The sequence below is a fragment of the Schistocerca serialis genome, chromosome 10 (assembly GCF_023864345.2).
Source record: "Schistocerca serialis cubense isolate TAMUIC-IGC-003099 chromosome 10, iqSchSeri2.2, whole genome shotgun sequence".
NCBI classification, from domain to species: domain Eukaryota; kingdom Metazoa; phylum Arthropoda; class Insecta; order Orthoptera; family Acrididae; genus Schistocerca; species Schistocerca serialis.
This window is the reverse complement of record NC_064647.1, coordinates 231382130-231400884: the sequence shown is the minus strand read 5'-3', so window position 1 is coordinate 231400884 and position 18755 is coordinate 231382130. Positions and strand designations below refer to the sequence as shown.

At 39.4% G+C, this 18755-nt stretch overlaps 1 protein-coding gene across 1 annotated transcript in view; it reads right to left on the bottom strand.

Moving 5' to 3' along the window:
- LOC126424746 (tetratricopeptide repeat protein 27) overlaps nt 1–18755 on the bottom strand; it is a 141309-nt gene that overhangs the window by 97561 nt on the left and 24993 nt on the right. The window contains exon 7 of the mRNA XM_050087466.1: nt 5417–5483. Coding sequence (XP_049943423.1) covers nt 5417–5483 — 67 coding nt within the window. The remainder of the gene's footprint in view (nt 1–5416; nt 5484–18755) is intronic.

The window sequence follows — 18755 nt, the reverse complement described above, 5'->3', positions numbered from 1 at the left end:
TGCATTTCCTATGCAACTAAAATTTTATTTTTGTATTTTTCTCTCGTTTATCTTTTATTGCTGCAGTATTATTCTGCAGTAGCGGGATACAGTACTGAAAATTAATACCATGAAAAATTCCCGGAATTCCGAATAATTCCCGGGTTTTTCCCGGATCTCCCAGGACGTATACACCTTGCTGTGTACCTGTGTGCATGCACTGTTTCTTGTGACTTCCATTAGAAAGCACTAGCAGCAAAGATGACGACTAGTTAACAAAGTTTTTCGGGTTTTATAATTTTGCAATGACTGAGTCTGTTGTTACAGGGCAACATGCATTTCATATTAAGTTCCACTATAATCCTCTAAGTGGTGATAACATCTGTAAATGGTATCATCAGTCTGGAGACATACACTGTATTTGCAAAGGGAAAAGTATGGGATGACCAACAGTGGTTGAAGAACATGTTGAAGAAGTGACAGTGTCTCGTGCGTAGCCCCAAGAATCTGTTCGTAAGGCTAGTCGTGAATCAGCGCAACTCCAGTGATATCTCTGTGGGGACTTTTAAGGCAATGCTTACAACTATGTCCTTATCGTTTACAACTGTTACAGCTCTAAAGCCTACAGATTGCTGTTTATGTGCTAATTTTGCATGTTGCTGCATGACAATGAAGAGTTTCTGGATCGTGTAATCTTCAGTGATGAATTGACATTTCATCCAATTGGAAATGTGAACACATGTACTGTGCACATCTGGGCATCAGCAAATACCCAGAACATGCTGCAGTGCAACAAGACTCCCCTAAACAAAATGTTTATGGACCTTTTTTTCCCATGAGGCAACTGCAACGGATGATTCATATCGTGATGTGCTAGAACTATGGTTCTTCCCTCAACTGAAAGCAGCTGAATCACAGAACTTCATTTGCCAGCAAGATGACGCATCACCTCACTGGTATAACTCAATGTGATTAGTTAAATGACACTGTACCCGACTCCTGGACTGGCTGCAAGGGGCCGGGTGACAGAGTTCATTTCGCATGGCCTCCAAGTTCACCCAGTCTGTTGCCATGTGATTTTTGCATTTGGGGATTCATAAAGGATAACGAGTACATGTGTGCACTACCACAAGGTTTGGAAGAACTCTCCCATCGACTAAATGTGTGCTGTGTGATGAACGGTGCCCACATCGAACACTTGTAAAAAAAAAACCTTGTTGACTTGGTCTTCCATTTGATGTCTTATTTATTACTGACAATATAAGGAAAAGGACAGAAAGCTACTCACCATGAAGATGACAAGTTGAGTTGCTAACATCATAGCTTTTGACCAAAGCTTTCTTGGCAAAAGGAAACACACATATTCATTCACACAAGTAAGTACACTTCACGCACACACGATCTCCGACACCTCGGTCTGGACCGAGCTGCCAGAGATGGCAGGAATGTGTGTGTAAGATGTGCTTGCTTGTGTGAATGAAGTTTAGAGTGTTTCCTTTTCTGAAGAAAGCTTTGGCTGACAGCCAAATGTGTAAGTCTTTTCACTGTGCCCGTCTACGATTTAACATGTTATCTTTACGGTGAGTAGCAATCTATCCGTTTCCTTGCATTGTGAATATTCCAACCTGGAGTTTCTGCTATATATAATTGTTAAGATGCATATAATAAATGCTACAAAGCCTTGAAACACTGATATTCAGTTCAGAACAACCAGAAAAAAAACCAGAAAAAAGAAATTAATCAAATAAAGCCTCTCTGAATGATGTTTTGGGGTTTCGAGAATCCTTGGATCTAACTGAATTGCCTATGGAAATAATGCGTTTTCCTTTACAGTTTATCAGCTACAGCAGTTTTTCCAACAAAAACGCAAATGCATCAATGAAACTCAAAATTACTTAAAGGACTTGGTCAGATCTGACAGAGATATTCAAAACACATATAAAAATTCAGAACAAAAATCCAACAATCAAAGAGTTCAAGAAGAGAAGGAATAAAGCAAATGTAGAAGAATCTTCATTAATAAGACAACAGAAATAGTAAATCGTTAAGTTTGTCGATGAGAAAAATGACGAGTTGCGCCATTGTTCGGAGCCCACATTAAACTGCAAGTCCACCTGTCACTGGCTGGGTGCCCGCCTGTAACTGGCTGGGTAAGTCAGTTCAAAGGTTGGCACAACATCTAGAGCAGGAGTGTGCCTAATAAAGCACTGCAGTGATCAAATCAACCTGTAGGTTGACGACAGCTCTTCCTTACCTCTAAGGGCTGCCTGAGAGAGGAACAAAAATCAGATATAAGCGAGAGATGAAAGTCTGGGAAAATGAGAGACACAATGGTTGAAGGATCTAGAGAATTTTCAACAAACCAGCACACTTCATTCACAACAGAATGTAAATGCTCGTTTCATTGCCCTCAACTCTCCACTTTCATTTGTACCTAAAATAGTCAAACGGCCTGACTAAACAGCGGTACGACACCAACAAAATTTCACAATCTGGTTGGAGCACAGGCAGCAAGTACGGGTAACAGCACCGTTCTCAGCACCTGGGGAAGATGACTGGGCCTGTTGTTAAAACACTGTGTGTAAAATGGAAAGAACAACTCAGTCGATCGCTCAAAAACACGCCAGTAGGTAATAACACAGCGAAAATCTGAGAGGAGTAACAACAGGTGGTTTATAGTACAGAAGGTTTCACAAGTATCAAACTGAATGATGGATTCAAGTCTACTGTTCCACTTTTTCAGCGTTACTGATTTTCTCTCTCTCTCTCTCTCTCTCTCAACTTGTCGCGTGCGCGCACGCCCCCCCCCCCCCCCCCCCCCCACACACACACACACACTCTCTCTCTCTCCCAGAGAGAGGCAGTGGGATGGGGGAGGGGGGAGGGGGTGGGGGAGGAGGGAGGGGGTGAGGGAGGAGGGAGGGGGTGGGGGAGGAGGGACGAGGGAGGGACGGAGTTGAATGTGTTCATGCTCATGCAGGGTGTATACGTGGACAAGAAAAAAAAAATTCCCAAATTTTTCCTGGATTCCCCAGTTGTAAATGCACTTTTTCCCAGGTGAAAATATACTTTTTTCCTGGACAAAAGTACACTTTTTCCAAGTTGAGTGACAATACACTTTCCCTCAGAGCTGTAAAATTTGATGCACAGCAACATGTACACTGCATATTTTCATATTACGGAAATATAAATGTGAATTCCACCAAATACACCACATTAGCTTCCAAAGCACTGAAACTGAGACTGGGATGCGCTTTTATCAGACAATCATAGCTCGTGTCATGTGATCAGTCAATGACAGCAGATATTTGGAGCATAGGACATGTGATGTATTCAGCCAATAGCAACATCACTGTGAAGCTGCACAGACACCCAAATAGGCAAAGTTAATGGTTTAAATTAATATACGTACAATACAGCTACAGAAAAAGCTACGCTTTCATATATAATATTGGTCCTTTAAAAATGTTTTGCAGTTTTTTCCAAGGGTGTAGTTAGGCAGCATCTGGTGAGCACTGCTTAAATTGCAGCAGCTGAATATCTCTACCAAGCATGACCACAAATTTCACTGCTGTGAATTGAACATTTCGTGGGTTACCTGGCTGAAAAAAATGTTCCGTCAAGCACTTCGACTTTTCCGTAGAAAAGCCAATCGTGTGCGAAACTGCTCAAGAACTCACCTCACACTTTTTTGAAGCATAATTATACTTTTTGCCATTGTTACTGCATAATTTGTAATCTATGAAAGAACTAAAACAAATATGAAAAATTAGCCTTGAAACTTGGTCTCTTTTAGCATGCGTTATCGTTCAAGGTATATTAAAGACTGGTATGGCTGGTCCTCAAAGTGTCAAGCTTTGAATGAGATTCAAATGCTCCACAATTTAAGAAAATTTTTGAACAAGATACACACACACACACACACACACACACACACACACACACACACAGTGATTTAAGAAAATTCATCGCACATTCTCACACGTGATGAAGTTCATCTAGCGTAAAAGGAAATTTCCTTTGAAAGTATCGTTTCTCAAACCGCAATTCACAACATTTTCTTGTGACCTGTTAGAAATGTAAACAGTTGTGACATCACACTCATTGTAAGCAGATTGTTGTCATGAATCACTGCGTAGTTATCTTCGTAACGCTTCTGACTCATTTTGCTGTCAACAGATGCTTGTGTGTGCACCGAGTTCTGTTGTTGTGAATGTCGCATTTTCTTCGCAACTAAACTTGTTTGTGTTTTATTGCTACAGTAGAGGGCTAAAGTAAAATTCCTCATTAGATTATCACTTCTTATCAGTCAAAATTACAAAAATTTAACTGAAAACTACAAAAATGAAAAATTCACAGAATTCTAAAAAATACATGTGTTTTCCCAGATTTCGGGGGCATACACAACCTGTTATGAAGGATATATTGCCATAAAGATAAAATTGTTGTAGTACTGTATACTGCAGTTTTAAAGCCCACACTAAATTTCAAGTAATAATCGCTACACCATTTAAGAAACAACCGCAAAAAGTCACCTTAACTAAGAAGGTACATGCTCAGAAGGTGAAGACAGCAGAACCTCTGTAAATATCAACTGATTAGGGTGAAAGTTCAGAATACACTGCTAGGACAAAATCTCAGTAAAGATTGCTCAAGTAATTCCCATCTCTGGAGATTTGGAAACACTGGTGTTGAGGACAAGGGAATGAAAATTAGTGTTTAACATCCCATTGATGATGGAGTCATAGGAGACAGGGCACAAGGTATTATTTGGGGAGGATTTCAGCCATGTCTTTTCATGGGAAACACCCCACATGTCCCTTAATCAGTTTGGGGAAGGATACAAACATATTTGCCTAGTGCTGAAAATGTTTGTATCATCCACTGTGTTAGATGGTTCAGTAGCTCTATGTTCCACATTGCAAAAGATCACAGGCTGCACCTGTTACACTGCAGTATCAATAACGCAAGGGTTACGTTCGCACCAGAACAACAATTTTCAGGCAATGAGAAACTTGAAAGAGAAATAACATGAAGCCAATATTAAAAAGCAGCAGACAAAAGAACTGATAGAATTAATACACAGTCAAACAGAGATACACAAAGAAATAACATAGAGCAAAAATTACAAAACTGTGGAGAACAGCGTGACAAAAGAATCTGTGAAATCAGCACAGTACATTACTAAATGGGAAATTGCTATTCGCAGTGCAGGGGATATTTATTTCAAGATAAACAGGAAGATTATGATTTCTACTCACATAATAATAATAACGTTGTTCAACAGCTAAGAGGTTTACGAACATGCAAGTGGTACTCCTCTTAAATATAAATAGAAAGCTAAAAGAGTAATGAAGTTTCACAAAACTGTCACAGGGGTAGTTCACATTTACAAAAACTTCTAAAACAAGTAGGCAACAATAAAAACAGTATCTACCTCTAGGTAAGGCATCAGTTCCTCATCAGCAAGTCTGTCCTTGGGTTGAGATTTCTGGGTTTGGACACTGGAACAGGAATACTAAGTATGGTAACTAATTATGTTAGCAACCAGTAACATCTCAAAATGGCACTTCTTAAAATTGTTCATCTGTAGGTTGCACATCAGTCTACTACAAGCAAATACAGGAAACATATGCAGAGGATTTATGATTTAAAAAATGAATATATACAGGCACACAATAAAGAAACTTTCTCTCAAAAATTGCACTAGCAAGCATTTTTACAAGCCAAATATGTACTACAGTTTTCACTATTATGAGGTTGTACACAAAAGTTCCTGAAATTTGAATTTTGTGTGAAAACGGTTAAGATTACACTGAAATACTTCTTTGTGTTTCCAAATACACTCGTCTCGAATCAGTGTGGATAGTGGCTGTGAGCTGAGTGGTTTGGTCGGTTTTCGGTGAGCGTACTTCCATTATCATGTTTCTATAAGTTTGCGGTTTTTGTCATGGTGACACAAACGAAGAGTGTGTCTGTATAAAGATTTATAAATTTGAGACACTGCTGCAGATACACTTCACAGGTTGAAGTTAGTTTTGGAGATAATGCTTCAGGTCACACACAGACTTACAACTGGTATAAGTGTGTAAGAAACGGACGAACATCAACTAGTTAGCCATCTGCTGGACTTCACAGCAGAACATGTTCCGAAAGTGAGGGAACTGATTCTTCAAGATCATAAACAGACCATCTGGTACCTCTGAAACTCCTTAGTAATAATTTATGATACATGAAACTAAACTGTCAGGAGAACTGAACACGAAAAGGAATGCGAAGAATTCTGTGCAACAACTGACTTGAGACAATCGGAAGCAATACTGTGCAGAAATCTGCAGAGGACTTACAAATTGTCTGAAGACGGTCCACACTTTCTTCCAAAGGTTGTCACTCGTGACAGGAGCTGAATTTATGGCTACAATCCTGACACTAAGCGGCAATCATTGTAATGGAAAATACCTTCTTCACCAAAAGAATGACCCTGTTTTACAGAACTGGTCATAAAAGTTTAGTCAGACCATCAGTAAAGGGATCTGCTGAGAAGTTCTATGATATTTGAGGAAGGACATGAGGAGAGAACATCTACAGCTGGGTATTTCACAATAAAAATGAGTGACCGCACAAGCCCTACATTATTCATAGATTTTTGACTCAATTAAAAATGACAGAGAATGGGTAGAAACTTGGCTGACAGAAAAGGAAGCAACAGGAGCACAAATAAAGGAAATGAATTTAGCATACACACTACGAACATCCACATTTCGACTAATGCAAAACTGAGACATTACCAGACAGTCTTCAGATAGCCAAAATGGAAAGAAGAAGAAGGTACCAAGCACTTTAGCAAAGACAGACTTCCAGGGTGCATTTCAGAAGTGGTGGCAATATTGGAATTGGTGTATTCATCTACATCTACATGGATACTCTGCAAATCACATTTAAGTGCCTGGCAGAGAGTTCATCAAACCACCTTCACAATTCTCTATTATTCCAATCTCGTATAGCACACGGAAAGAACGAACACCTGTATCTTTCCGTAAGAGCTCTGATTTCCTTTATTTTATCATGGTGATCATTTCTCCCTATGTAGGTTGATGTCAACAAAATATTTTCGCATTTGGAGGAGAAAGTTGGTGATTGGAATTTTGTGAGAAGATTCCGTCACAACAAAAACGCCTTTCTTTTAATGATGTCCAGTGCAAATACTGTATCATTTCAGTGACACTCTCTCCCATATTTCATGATAATACAAAACATGCTGCTCTTCTTTGAACTTTCTCGATGTACTCTGTCAGTCCTGTCTGGTAAGGATCCCACACCGCGCAGCAGTATTCTAAAAGAGGATGGACAAGCGTAGTTCAGGCAGTGTCCTTAATAGATCTGTTACATTTTCTAAATGTCCTGCCAATAGAACGCAGTCTTTGGTTAACATTCCCCACAACATTTTCTGTGTGTTCCTTCCAAATTTAAGTTGTTGGTAATTGTAATTCCTAGGTATTTAGCTGAATTTACAGCCTTTATATTTGATTGATTTAGCATGTAACCGAAGTTTAATAGATTCCTTTCAGCACTCATGTGGATGATCTTACAATTTTCGTTATTTAGGGTCAAAGTGCCAATTTTCGCACCATTCAGATATCTTTCCTAAATTGTTTTGCAGTTTGTTTTGATCTTCTGATGACATTCGTAGTCGATAAACGACAGTGTCATCTGCAAACAATCGAAACAGCTGCTCAGGCTGTCTCCCAAATCGCTTATATAAATAAGGAACAGCAAAAGGCCTATAACACTACGTTGGGGAACACAAGAAATCACTTCTGTTTTACTCAATAACTTTCCATCAATTACTACAAACTGTGACCTCTCTGACAGGATGTCACAAATCCTGTCACATAACTGAGACGATATTCCATAAGCACGCAATTTCATTAGAGGCAACTTGTATGGTACAGTGTCAAAAGCCTTCTGGAAATCCAGAAATACAGAATCGATCTGAAATCCCTTGTGAATAGCACTGAACACTTCATAGAAGTAAAGAGCTAGTCGTGTTTCACATGAATGTTGTTTTCTAAACCCTTGTTGACTGTGTGTCAATAGACCGTTTTATTCAAGGTAATTCATAATTTCAAACACAATATTTGTTCCAGAATCCTGCTGCATATCAACGTTAATGATATGGGCCTATAATTAAGTGGATTATTCCTACTTTCTTTCTTGAATATTGGTGTGACCTGTGCAACTTTCCAGTCTTTGGGTACGGATCTTTCATCAAGCGAACGGTTGTATATAACTCCAGTATGGAGCTAATTCATCACTTCCAAATGGGAATACTTTGAAGGCGATGATGCAGAATAATATCTCAACATGAGATAATAGTATTAATTAAAACATTTTGGAAACTTTTGGATATCAGTTCATTGTCAACAGTTTCTGGTATGGCAAGTGTTAAGAGAAGAATATGTCAGATCCAAGCTTATTACTAAAGAAAATGAACTACAACAGCCCTTATGGTGAAGAAACAAGCAACAAATTACAGAATCAAATAGATGACTGTCAGAGCATACTGTATCAATATGTACAATGATGAGACTACACATGGAGCTCAAAGACCATGCAGGACATGCTTTCTTGTTCAACAGTAGAGTAAATGCTCAGTTACTAACACTACTAGATCAGTAACACAAATACTTACAAAGGAACTTCCCCAGGTGTAAATAAACGATCTCGATGAAACTTGAAGGGGGGGTGGGGGGGGCATGCGTTTAAAGGGGTCAACATAATGCAAATGCATTTTTTTCAATTTTGCCCAATTTCACTTTAAAGAGGTAAAACACACCATGAAAGATAATTTGGCAAAATAAGTTTACAGGCAATATCTTTAAAACCATGATGTATAAAAATGTGCTTCATACAAAAGTTGAAATGTAACTAACATTCTTAAAAAAGTATATAATCAACTGTTGTAATAATTTGAAATTTTACGAAATAGGCCACCACCATTAATTAACTTTACAAAAATAAAAACTTTTGTTACAATATTATGAAAAGAAAAGTTACCACTCACCATATACTGGAGATGCTGAATCACAGACAGGCACAACAAAAAGACAGTCACAAATAAGCTTTCGGCCAGCAAGGTCTTCGTCGAAAATAGTTCACACACGCGCGCGCAACACACACACACACACACACACACACAAACCTGCAGTATCAGGCAACTGAAGCCACGCTGCCAGCAGTAGCATCAGTGCATGATGGGAATAGCGACTGGGTGGGGGTAAGGAGGAGGCTGGGGCGGGGAGGGGGAGAGATAGTTGGGTAGGGATGGGGGACAATGAAGTGTTACTGGGAAATGCGCAGGAACTAGGTGGAGAGAGGGTAGGGCAGCTATGTCCAGTCGGGAGGTTAGATGGAGGACAGAGGAGAGATGCGGGGGAGGGGGGGTTAACTGGAAAGGAGAGAAGTAAAAAGACTGGGTGCAATGGTGGAATAAGGGCTGTGTAGTGCTAGAATGGGAACAGGGAAGGGCCTGGATGGATGAGGACAATGACTAATGAAGGTTGAGGCCAGGAGGGCTATGGAAACGTAGGATATATTGCAGGAAAAGTTCCCATCTGGGCAATTCACAAAAGCTGGTGTTGGTGGTAAGGATCCAAATGACACAGGCTGTGAAGCAGTCATTGAAATGAAGGACATCGTGTTGGGCAGTGTGTTCAGCAACAGGCAGATCCACTTGTTTCTCGGCCACAGTTTGTCGGTGGCCATTCATGTGGGCAGACAGCTTGTTGGTTGTCTTGTCCATATAGAATGAAGTACAGTGGTTGCAGCTTAGCTTGTGACTGGACTGGAGTAGATGGTAGCGAGAGGATGTATGGGACAGGACTTGCATCTAGGTCTATTACAGGCATATGAGCCACGAGGTAAGGGGTCGGGAGCAGAGTTTGTTTATGGATGGACGAGTATATTGTGTAGGATTGGTGGACAAGAGAATACCACTGTGGGAGGGGTGGGACAGATAGTGGGCAGGATATTTCTCATTTCAGGGCACAATGAGACGTAGTTGAAACCCTGGCAGAGAATATAATTCAGTTGCTCCAGTCCTGGGTGGTACTGAGTTACAAGGGGAATGCTCCACTGTGGCCAGAGGCGGTGGGAAACTGGAAAGATAACGCACAGATTTGTTTTTGTACAAGGTTGGGAGGATAATTATGGTCTGTGAAGGCTTCAGTGAGACCCTCAGTATATTTTGAGAGGGACCACTTGTCACTGCAGATGCGGAGCCGCAGGTGGCTAGGCTGTATGGAAGGGACTTACTTCTCGGTATGGAACAGGTGGCAGCTGTCGAAGTGGAGGTATTGCTGGTGGTTAGTGGGTTTGATATGGACAGATGTACTGATGTAGCCTTCTTTGAGGTGGAGGTCAACATCTAGGAAGGTGGCTTGTGGGGTTGAGTAGGACCAGATGAAGCAAATGGGGGAGAAGCTGTTGAGGTTCTGGAGGAATGTGGATAGGGTGTCCTCACCCTTGATCCAGATCGCAAAGGTGTTATCAAGAATTTGAACCAGGTGAGGGGTTTAGGATTCTGGGTGTTTAGGAAGGATTCCTCTAGATGGCCCATGATTTTCCATTGTTTAACTTTTGTTACAACATAGATTACGGAGGATTTCATGCCACATCCATTCTTGTCCAATACCCCTGTCTTCTGAATTACCATTTTTGGAAAATAAGCTGTATACAATATGCTGTCACAGTACTTTCAACATGCATAATTAATACATCTAAGTAATATTTATTTATCTAATTATTTATTTTACCTATTTTTGATTCATGTTTTAAACTGTTATTTTATGTTTTTAACTGGTGTGGTTTTTTCTTCAGTTTAAGGTTCCATGTGTGTATTTAGTTAATTGAAAGTAATAAGTAAATGTTTATTACGATAGAAAATCATTCCAATAATGATAATCTGTATAGAAATGAAGGGTTGAGGAAAAGAATTAGCTAAGTGTTGTTTTATAAATTTTACAGAACATTTAGTTAAATCTTTTCATGATCTTTCAATTCTGTAACATTTAAACTTATTTTGAAAAATCAGAAAACTTAAGTAATATTCTGTAAATATATAACTATATTACTACATATTTATTGACACTTTTGATGTTACATGTTAAGAAGTTGAGCAAAGTAACTTGTTCAATGAAAGAAGGGGCTGAGCCCATGAATTCAAATTAAGATAACATTGAATTTTCCTTTATGACTTCACTCAAGAATCAAACTGCATTTAAAAAGCAGTACAAGATTGCGTTTTCTGCGAACTTCAAGCAATATAAAGACTATCATAACATTTTCTGCTTCCAACCCACAAAAATTTTCCAAATTATGCCTCACAAAAGATGGGTAGTAGGCCTGAAAATACATTCATGTTCAGGAAAAAACAGCAAATCTTGAAAGATTAGAGATAGGATGTTCATAATGACAGGACATGTACATTAGTATGGTCTGCAGAAACGATTAGCATTTCAGTCACCTCAGTTCAGCACGTGTCCTGTGCACAGTAGGCACAGGGTCCACCACGGTCGCTGATACCTTGTTCCGAGTGTGATGACATCAACATGACTACGGCCCAAATGGCGTCCTGTGGTATAGCCATCTACGCTGCATTCACACGGTTCCAAAATTCAACTGTGGTGGTTGGCATTGGATCACAGCGCTGCATACATTGCTTCACTGTATCCCACACATTTTTGATTGGTGACAAGTCTGGTGACATGGCATGTCAGGGCAAAAGTCTGACATCCTGCGACACCAATAAGGCACCTGTGCATGCATTAACATGTGGTCGTGTATTGTATTGCTGAAAAATGGTGTCCGGGTGCTGTGCAGAGGGTATGACACAGGTCGTGGATGTCATCCACATAGGTCACACTGGTCACAGTGCCCTGGAATACACCAACTGTGATTTGTGGTTGTACCCAATACCACCCCACACCATAAGACTTCTAGTTGGCACTTAATGTCTTATGTGAATGCAGACACAGACATTCCATACACCAGTGTTATCTAGCATGTTTCTGCACATTCATCAAAGATGGGTAGAGAAGTGGACGAGGCACAAGTAACCCGTGCTGTAATAAATGGCGACAGACTGTCACCCCTGATAGTGTACGATGTGTTACAATGTTCCACTGCTATGTCATTCGGATGAGATGTCAATCTTCTTGGGGGATGGTCTGGATGGTATGACCTTATCCATACAGTCGGGTTCTACCGCCTTCCGTGAACCGTTCTGTACATACCCGTCGCACTGCTGAAGCATTTCATCCCACACAAGCAGCAATTTCCTGAATGGATGCATCACATTCTCTTCATCAATAATGTGCCCTCTTTCAAATTCACTGATTTGACAGCACAGTTCTCGCATATGTCTGCGAGGCATCCTGCACGTCTGCTCTAGCCACACTGATCCATTACTTTCAGTTTATAGGGACCACGAGTAGGTGGTGTTGCACCGTGATATCGATGTTGACCACAAACCTGCACACCGACATGGTTCAAATGCTCATCATTGAACGTGTAGGAAGGGGACACTTCATAAAAGTGTAGTTCTTATTTTGGTTGGAACATGAATATCTCTCTCTCTCTCTCTCTCTCTCTCTCTCTCTCTCTCTCACACACTCACACTCACACTCACACACACACACACACACACACACACACACACAGCCATGCCAAGCTAATTGTAACAAAATGCAATAAAGAGAGGAGCAATAAGTTATTTTTAGTCCAATATCCTGTATTTTGCTGTGTGGTTTTCATACATACAGTATCTGTTTCTGTTCTATGAATTCATTTCCTTTGATTGGAGTTTTATTCGCATGAACTGTGACGCTCAAGTTCTGGAACCATCACATTTCGCTGGTCTATTGTGGAAAACCTTCATTTTTGTTTTGAACCGAGTATTGTAAGTTTGACTTACATTCAGCCTACAAGAAGATGGATAAACTGAAAATGGAATTTTTACAGTCAAATTTCTGGATACTGTACAACTGTGGAAATATCAGTTGCAAATTATTTTTTGTGCTGAAAAAGTGCTCGATATTGTCGAGGGGAAACCGAGACCTAATGAAGATGGTGAGAGTCAAGCCACTTGGGACGACTTAAATGCAAAGGCGATGTTCATTCTATTTACTGCGATGGAATTTGACAAACTGAAATCTGTTATGACATGCACAAATGCAGCAGAAATGTGGGCCAGACTAAAGACTGTTCATTAACAGCGATCCACAGTTAATAAAATGGCCTTGAGTAGAAATTTTTTGACTACAGAATGTCGTCAACAGAAACAATTGCACAAAACACCAGTCGAGTCGAGTGCTTGGCACAAGCATTGGCTGATATTGGGGAACCTGTTACAGAACTGACAAAATGGCTAAAATTTTGCAATTTTTTCAACTACCTGGGACCGTGTGCTGAAGAACAATAAACTTCTGGTAATTTGAGTTTAAGGTTATTGGAAGAAGAACAAAAATTTTTACAATGTGATGAAAACTCAACAGCATTCACAGCAGTTAATGTGGACAAAACACGCAAGTTCAGTTCAATACTGGTAACAACAGTGCGTCTAACACGGTCAGTAGAACAGATGTCGAATGTTATTATTGTCACAAAAAGGGACGTTTTAAATCTGAGTGCAGAAAACTTTTAGCAAAACTTAATTCGAAAACTGACACGTCTGAGCACCATGCTTTTAGGGCAGAACACGAGTATGTTTTTGCTCCAGGTTGCGAAAACATCTGGTTAGCTAACAGTAATGTGTCAAAACATATGACATCACACAAAGAGTGATTCAACACATTTAAGCTAATTCAGTCAGATGAGTCATTTGTTCAAATTGGAGACAACTTGATCGTCAAAGCAGGAGGCACTGGATCAATTGAAATATTGTTATTAGTTAAGGGCAAATGGCAACCTCGCACTTTGGAAAATAAATTGTATATTCCTAAGCTAAAGAAAAATTTATTTGAAGTGGGAGCAGTCACAAAAAGAGGAATGAAAGTTGTTTTTGATGACAAGAGAATGGAAGTTCGCAGTTCAGGTCTAATAGCACCAGGAATTAAGATGGACAATCAGTGTTATCAACTGCTGTTTAAATGTCCAGATGTACTACAGGCAAATCCTGCTTCCCTAAATTCCACCATGGCCTGTCATGAGGGACTTGGCCACATTCATTTCAGTGGTCCCAAGAACATCGCTGATCTGAACTTAATACCTGGTTTCAATATGAAGAAAGGTGAAAAATTTTCATTGTGAACCGTGCCAGTATGGCCTCTGCAACCCTGAGTCAAAGAAAATTACAAACTCCTGCAATGTCTCTTTCAATGAAGAACACACTTATAACTTCAATATAGAACAAAGATATACTAAATTTTACCTGGGAGACCATGCTGCAGAAGATGTTTAAGAGGTATCTGAACAGGATGATACTGGTGGAACAAATGAAAGAAAATCAAAGGATGAATCTGAGAGAGTGGTCTAATCTGCGAGCACCTGCTCATTTTCGGGACCGAGATATAGCTTGTTCTGCCATTATCTTTGAGCCTCAAAATTTTGAAGAAGCAGTGGCATCAAAAGAGTCATCAAAGTGGAAACAGGCAATGGGAGAGAAAATGACATCCTTGAAGAAGAACAAAACTTGGGATCTAGTTCCATTACCACACAACCGCAAGGCAGTTGGATGGGTCTATCGTGTAAAGCAGAATTCTGACAGAAAAATTGACCACTTTAAAGCTAGATTATGTACAAAAGGTTATTCACAGCGAGAAGGCACTGACTATGAAGAGACATTCTCTCTTGTGGTCTGATATGATTCAATCAGAGTTTTATTAGCCATTGCAGCGTACCGAGGTACGGAAATTAGGCACTTTGATGTTAAGAATGCATTCCTGAATGGGGATTTGAAAGAAGAAGTTTACATGGAGCAACCAAAAGATTTTGCTGTCGAAGTCTCAAATAATGTTTTCAAACTGAAGAAGAGCAGAACAGATCTCAAAACCTTGTCACAAAGTTCTTCTAACATCGAAAACTATGTACATCCAACAGCTCTACCTGTCCCGTCGAGCCTTTTGGGATCACCAGATGAACAAGTTCCTTGTCCTCAAACAAAACAGTTTTTTCACGTTAAACACCCTCTTTCCACACCTTTAAAAGAAACTAAGCGAGAGTTTCTACCAAGAATTCAAAAATCTCTTTTTGAGGACACAAATGCTCTTGTGACAGCACTGGAATCTAGTAAACTAACAAGTTTTCTATCCCAGTGCACGAGAAAAATCGTGTATTATTTTAGATTGTTGCAGTGGTCAATGTGAAAGGGCAAGGAGCTTGTTCATCTGGCAATACCAAAAAGGTCGACAGGACAGTTACTGCCATTGGACATAAATGGCTTGCGATGTTGGAGAAACTCTGTGATAAGATTTTCAGATTTTGTTCTGTTGAATGACGCCAATGTCCACTCGAGAAACAATACAATGAAACTTCTGTCACTAGTACAGAACTAATTCTTTCTGACAAGGTTTTCCAATCTACTGAAAAATGTCTGATACAAACCAGGATATTTAGAGGATTGACTACCACAATCTGCAAATCCTGATGAATTTTGTTTCATACTGATCTGTCTGTCACATGTATTATGTGAAGAAATTTCATTAATTTTACATGTGTGGTGCAAAACAAGTCATGTTTTAAGCATTTCTTTAGATGATCATTACTGTAATGATTTTGTACTGTAATAATGAGATACTTTTTTTTTAAATAACAAAATACGCATATGTAAAATGGTAAGTTTAAAAAAAAGAACATGAATTTCAAACATAAAATAAAAATTTTAAAAATGACACAAAAATAATTAAACAAAGAACTAGAACAATAATGACTGTTCAGATATTTTTATTAGGCTTGTTGAAAATACTCCGACAGCACACTGTGTACAATAAATGAAAAATGCTACTTTGCTTTTTTTTGTACTGTATTACTCTTATTGAGTTAACAGGTTTTCAGCTTACTAGGCCATCTTCAGACACATTCAGACATTAAATGTCTGAAGATGACCTTGTAAGCAAAAAACTAGTGAACACAATAAAAGTAATACTGTAGAGCAAAAGCAAACTATTGCTTTTCATTTATTATGATGTTGCTCCACCAAGAACTGATGGAAGATTCAGTTAAGACTGTGTACAGTTTATTTTCAAAAAATTTGAGAAGCAAGCTTTATAACACATAGATAGATGCAGCATGAAAGCTTCTTTAACTTACATTGTAACAAAAGTTTTCATTTTTCAAAATTAATTAATGGCGATGGAGTATTTTGTATTACAGAAGTTGATTATACAGTTTTCAAGAACATTAATTACATTTCAACTTTTTACACGAAATACATTTTTTCTATCTCAAGGTTTCAAAGTTATTCCCTCTAAAACTAAAAGGCCACATTACCTTTTGGGGTGTGTTTTACCCCTTAAATGTGAAATTGGGCAAACATGAAAAAAATATGTATTGCATTATTTTGACCCCTCTACATACATGCCTCCCATCAAGACCGTTTAGTTACACCTGGGAAAGTTCCTTTGTCAGTTATTAATACTCCTAATGCAAGTCTTAAGCTATTAACACAGCTACACTATTTCAAAACACACATCCATTTCTGTCTACAATAAAAAGTGGCATACGAAAGATGAAGCTATTTTAGGATCTCGATGGAAGAATCTGGAAAGACCTCAATGATACAAATGAGATTTGTACGAGGATTGTTTTTTTAAGTAAGGGCCGTTTTTATTAAAAAAAAAAAAATACAAATACTTTTGTAAAAAAACTTTTATTTTCTGATTCTACACACTTTTACCTATTTTTCTACATAGTTGCCTTGTTTATTTAAGCACTTGTCATACCGTACAACTAAGTTTTTAATTCCCTCTTCAAAGAATCCGGCCGCCTGCTCCGACAGCCAAGAGTTCACGGCCATTTCACTTCATCGTCGTCATTGAAGCGCTGCCCGCCAAGATGGTGTTTCAGGTACCGGAAAAGGTGAAAATCGCTAGGAGCAAGGTCGGGGCTGTATGGGGCATGGTTCAAAACTTCCCAGCCAAAAGAATCAATCAAATCCTGAGTCTTTTGAGAGGTGTGAGGCCTCGCGTTATCGTGCAGGAGCAAAACTCCTTTTGTCAGCATGCCGCGCCTTTTGTTTTGAATTGCTCTGCGGAGCTTCTTTTAGAGTTGCACAGTAGGCATCTGAGTTGATTGTCGTTCCTCGTGGCATAAAGTCCACTAGCAAAACACCGCGCCGGTCCCAGAACACAGTTGCCATAATCTTGCGCTTTGACAGCGTCTGTTTGGCTTTGACCTTGACGGGTGAGGTTGTATGTCGCCATTCCATCGATTGTCGCTTGCTTTCGGGAGTGATATGGGATACCCATGTTTCATCTCCAGTGACAATTTGACTCAACATGTCATCCCCTTCTTCCTCGTAATGAATCAAAAAGTCCAATGAAGTGGCAAATCTCTTCCCTTTGTGGTCCTCTGTGAGGAGTCTGGGTACCCACTGAGAACACAGTTTCTTAAAGTTTAGGTTTTCAGACACAATTTTGGACAAAACCGATCTTGAAACTTGTGGAAATTCCAAAGAAAGAGTGGAAATTGTGAATCTTCTGTCCTCACGAATCTTTGTTTCGACTGCAGCCACCAAATCATCAATGATCACAGAGGGCCGGCCTGAGTGTTCTTCATCATGGACGTTTTGACAGCCATTTTTAAACTCTCTTATCCATTGACACACTTTACCTTCACTCATTGCATTCAAGCCATAAACTTCTGTTAACGGACGATGAATTTCTGCAGCTGGTAGGCTTCTCATGGTCAAAAAACGTATCACTGACCTTATCTCACACGTGGCGGGCGATTCAATAATCGTAAACATTATAAAATAGCACAGCGATGCGTACATGTCAGCTACAGAGCTGCAACTTGCATCAGTGTGAACGGGAAGGATGCCAGCAAGTGGCGCGGTGGCTTGTTGCAGCGTCCGCGCGAACTACAGGACTATACGCGCGAATGGACCTTATTTAAAAAACAACCCTCGTAGTTACAAAGACACCACTGGACCACATACAAAAACATAATAACATGGATTCTTTCCCCAACTTTGGAAATCATTGTCTCCATTAACGAAATTTAGTCCAGGGTTTAGGGGGCAAATACCTATTCCTCCTAAATTAATCTTAAAGTAGTTAAGAGAAAAGTTGTCACAGTTTGTGTCAACGGCCATAAAAAAAAGTGAAGTCCCTAGCCAAAGCATGGACGGCTCTCTCATTAGCAAAACAGATGCACTCTTACTAAATTTTTTCATCTACTTTTATATCTATACTATGTCATTTCATGCACCACTATTTTCAATCCAAACCTAGTGTTCTTTTCACCCAAGTTTGTGTTGAGTGTACCACAACATCTTGTCGTCCATTACTGCTACAATGAAATTCCAATCTCTGATGCCAGTCAGCCTCGTTATGCACCCACAAACAAGCACTTACTCACCGGCATAGTAGTTGGAATTATTGTTAAGTGTTTGGACTGAAGTCAAAAATATAATAGATGTCAGCAAACTTTAATATAGAAAAAAATATACTGTTTGCAGTAAGATGTGAATAAACTTCGGTCTTTTAGTATTTATTTTATTTGGTTTTACTGGCCATACAGCAAAAATTGCTCTGATCGGCTTAGTATTGTTGTACAAA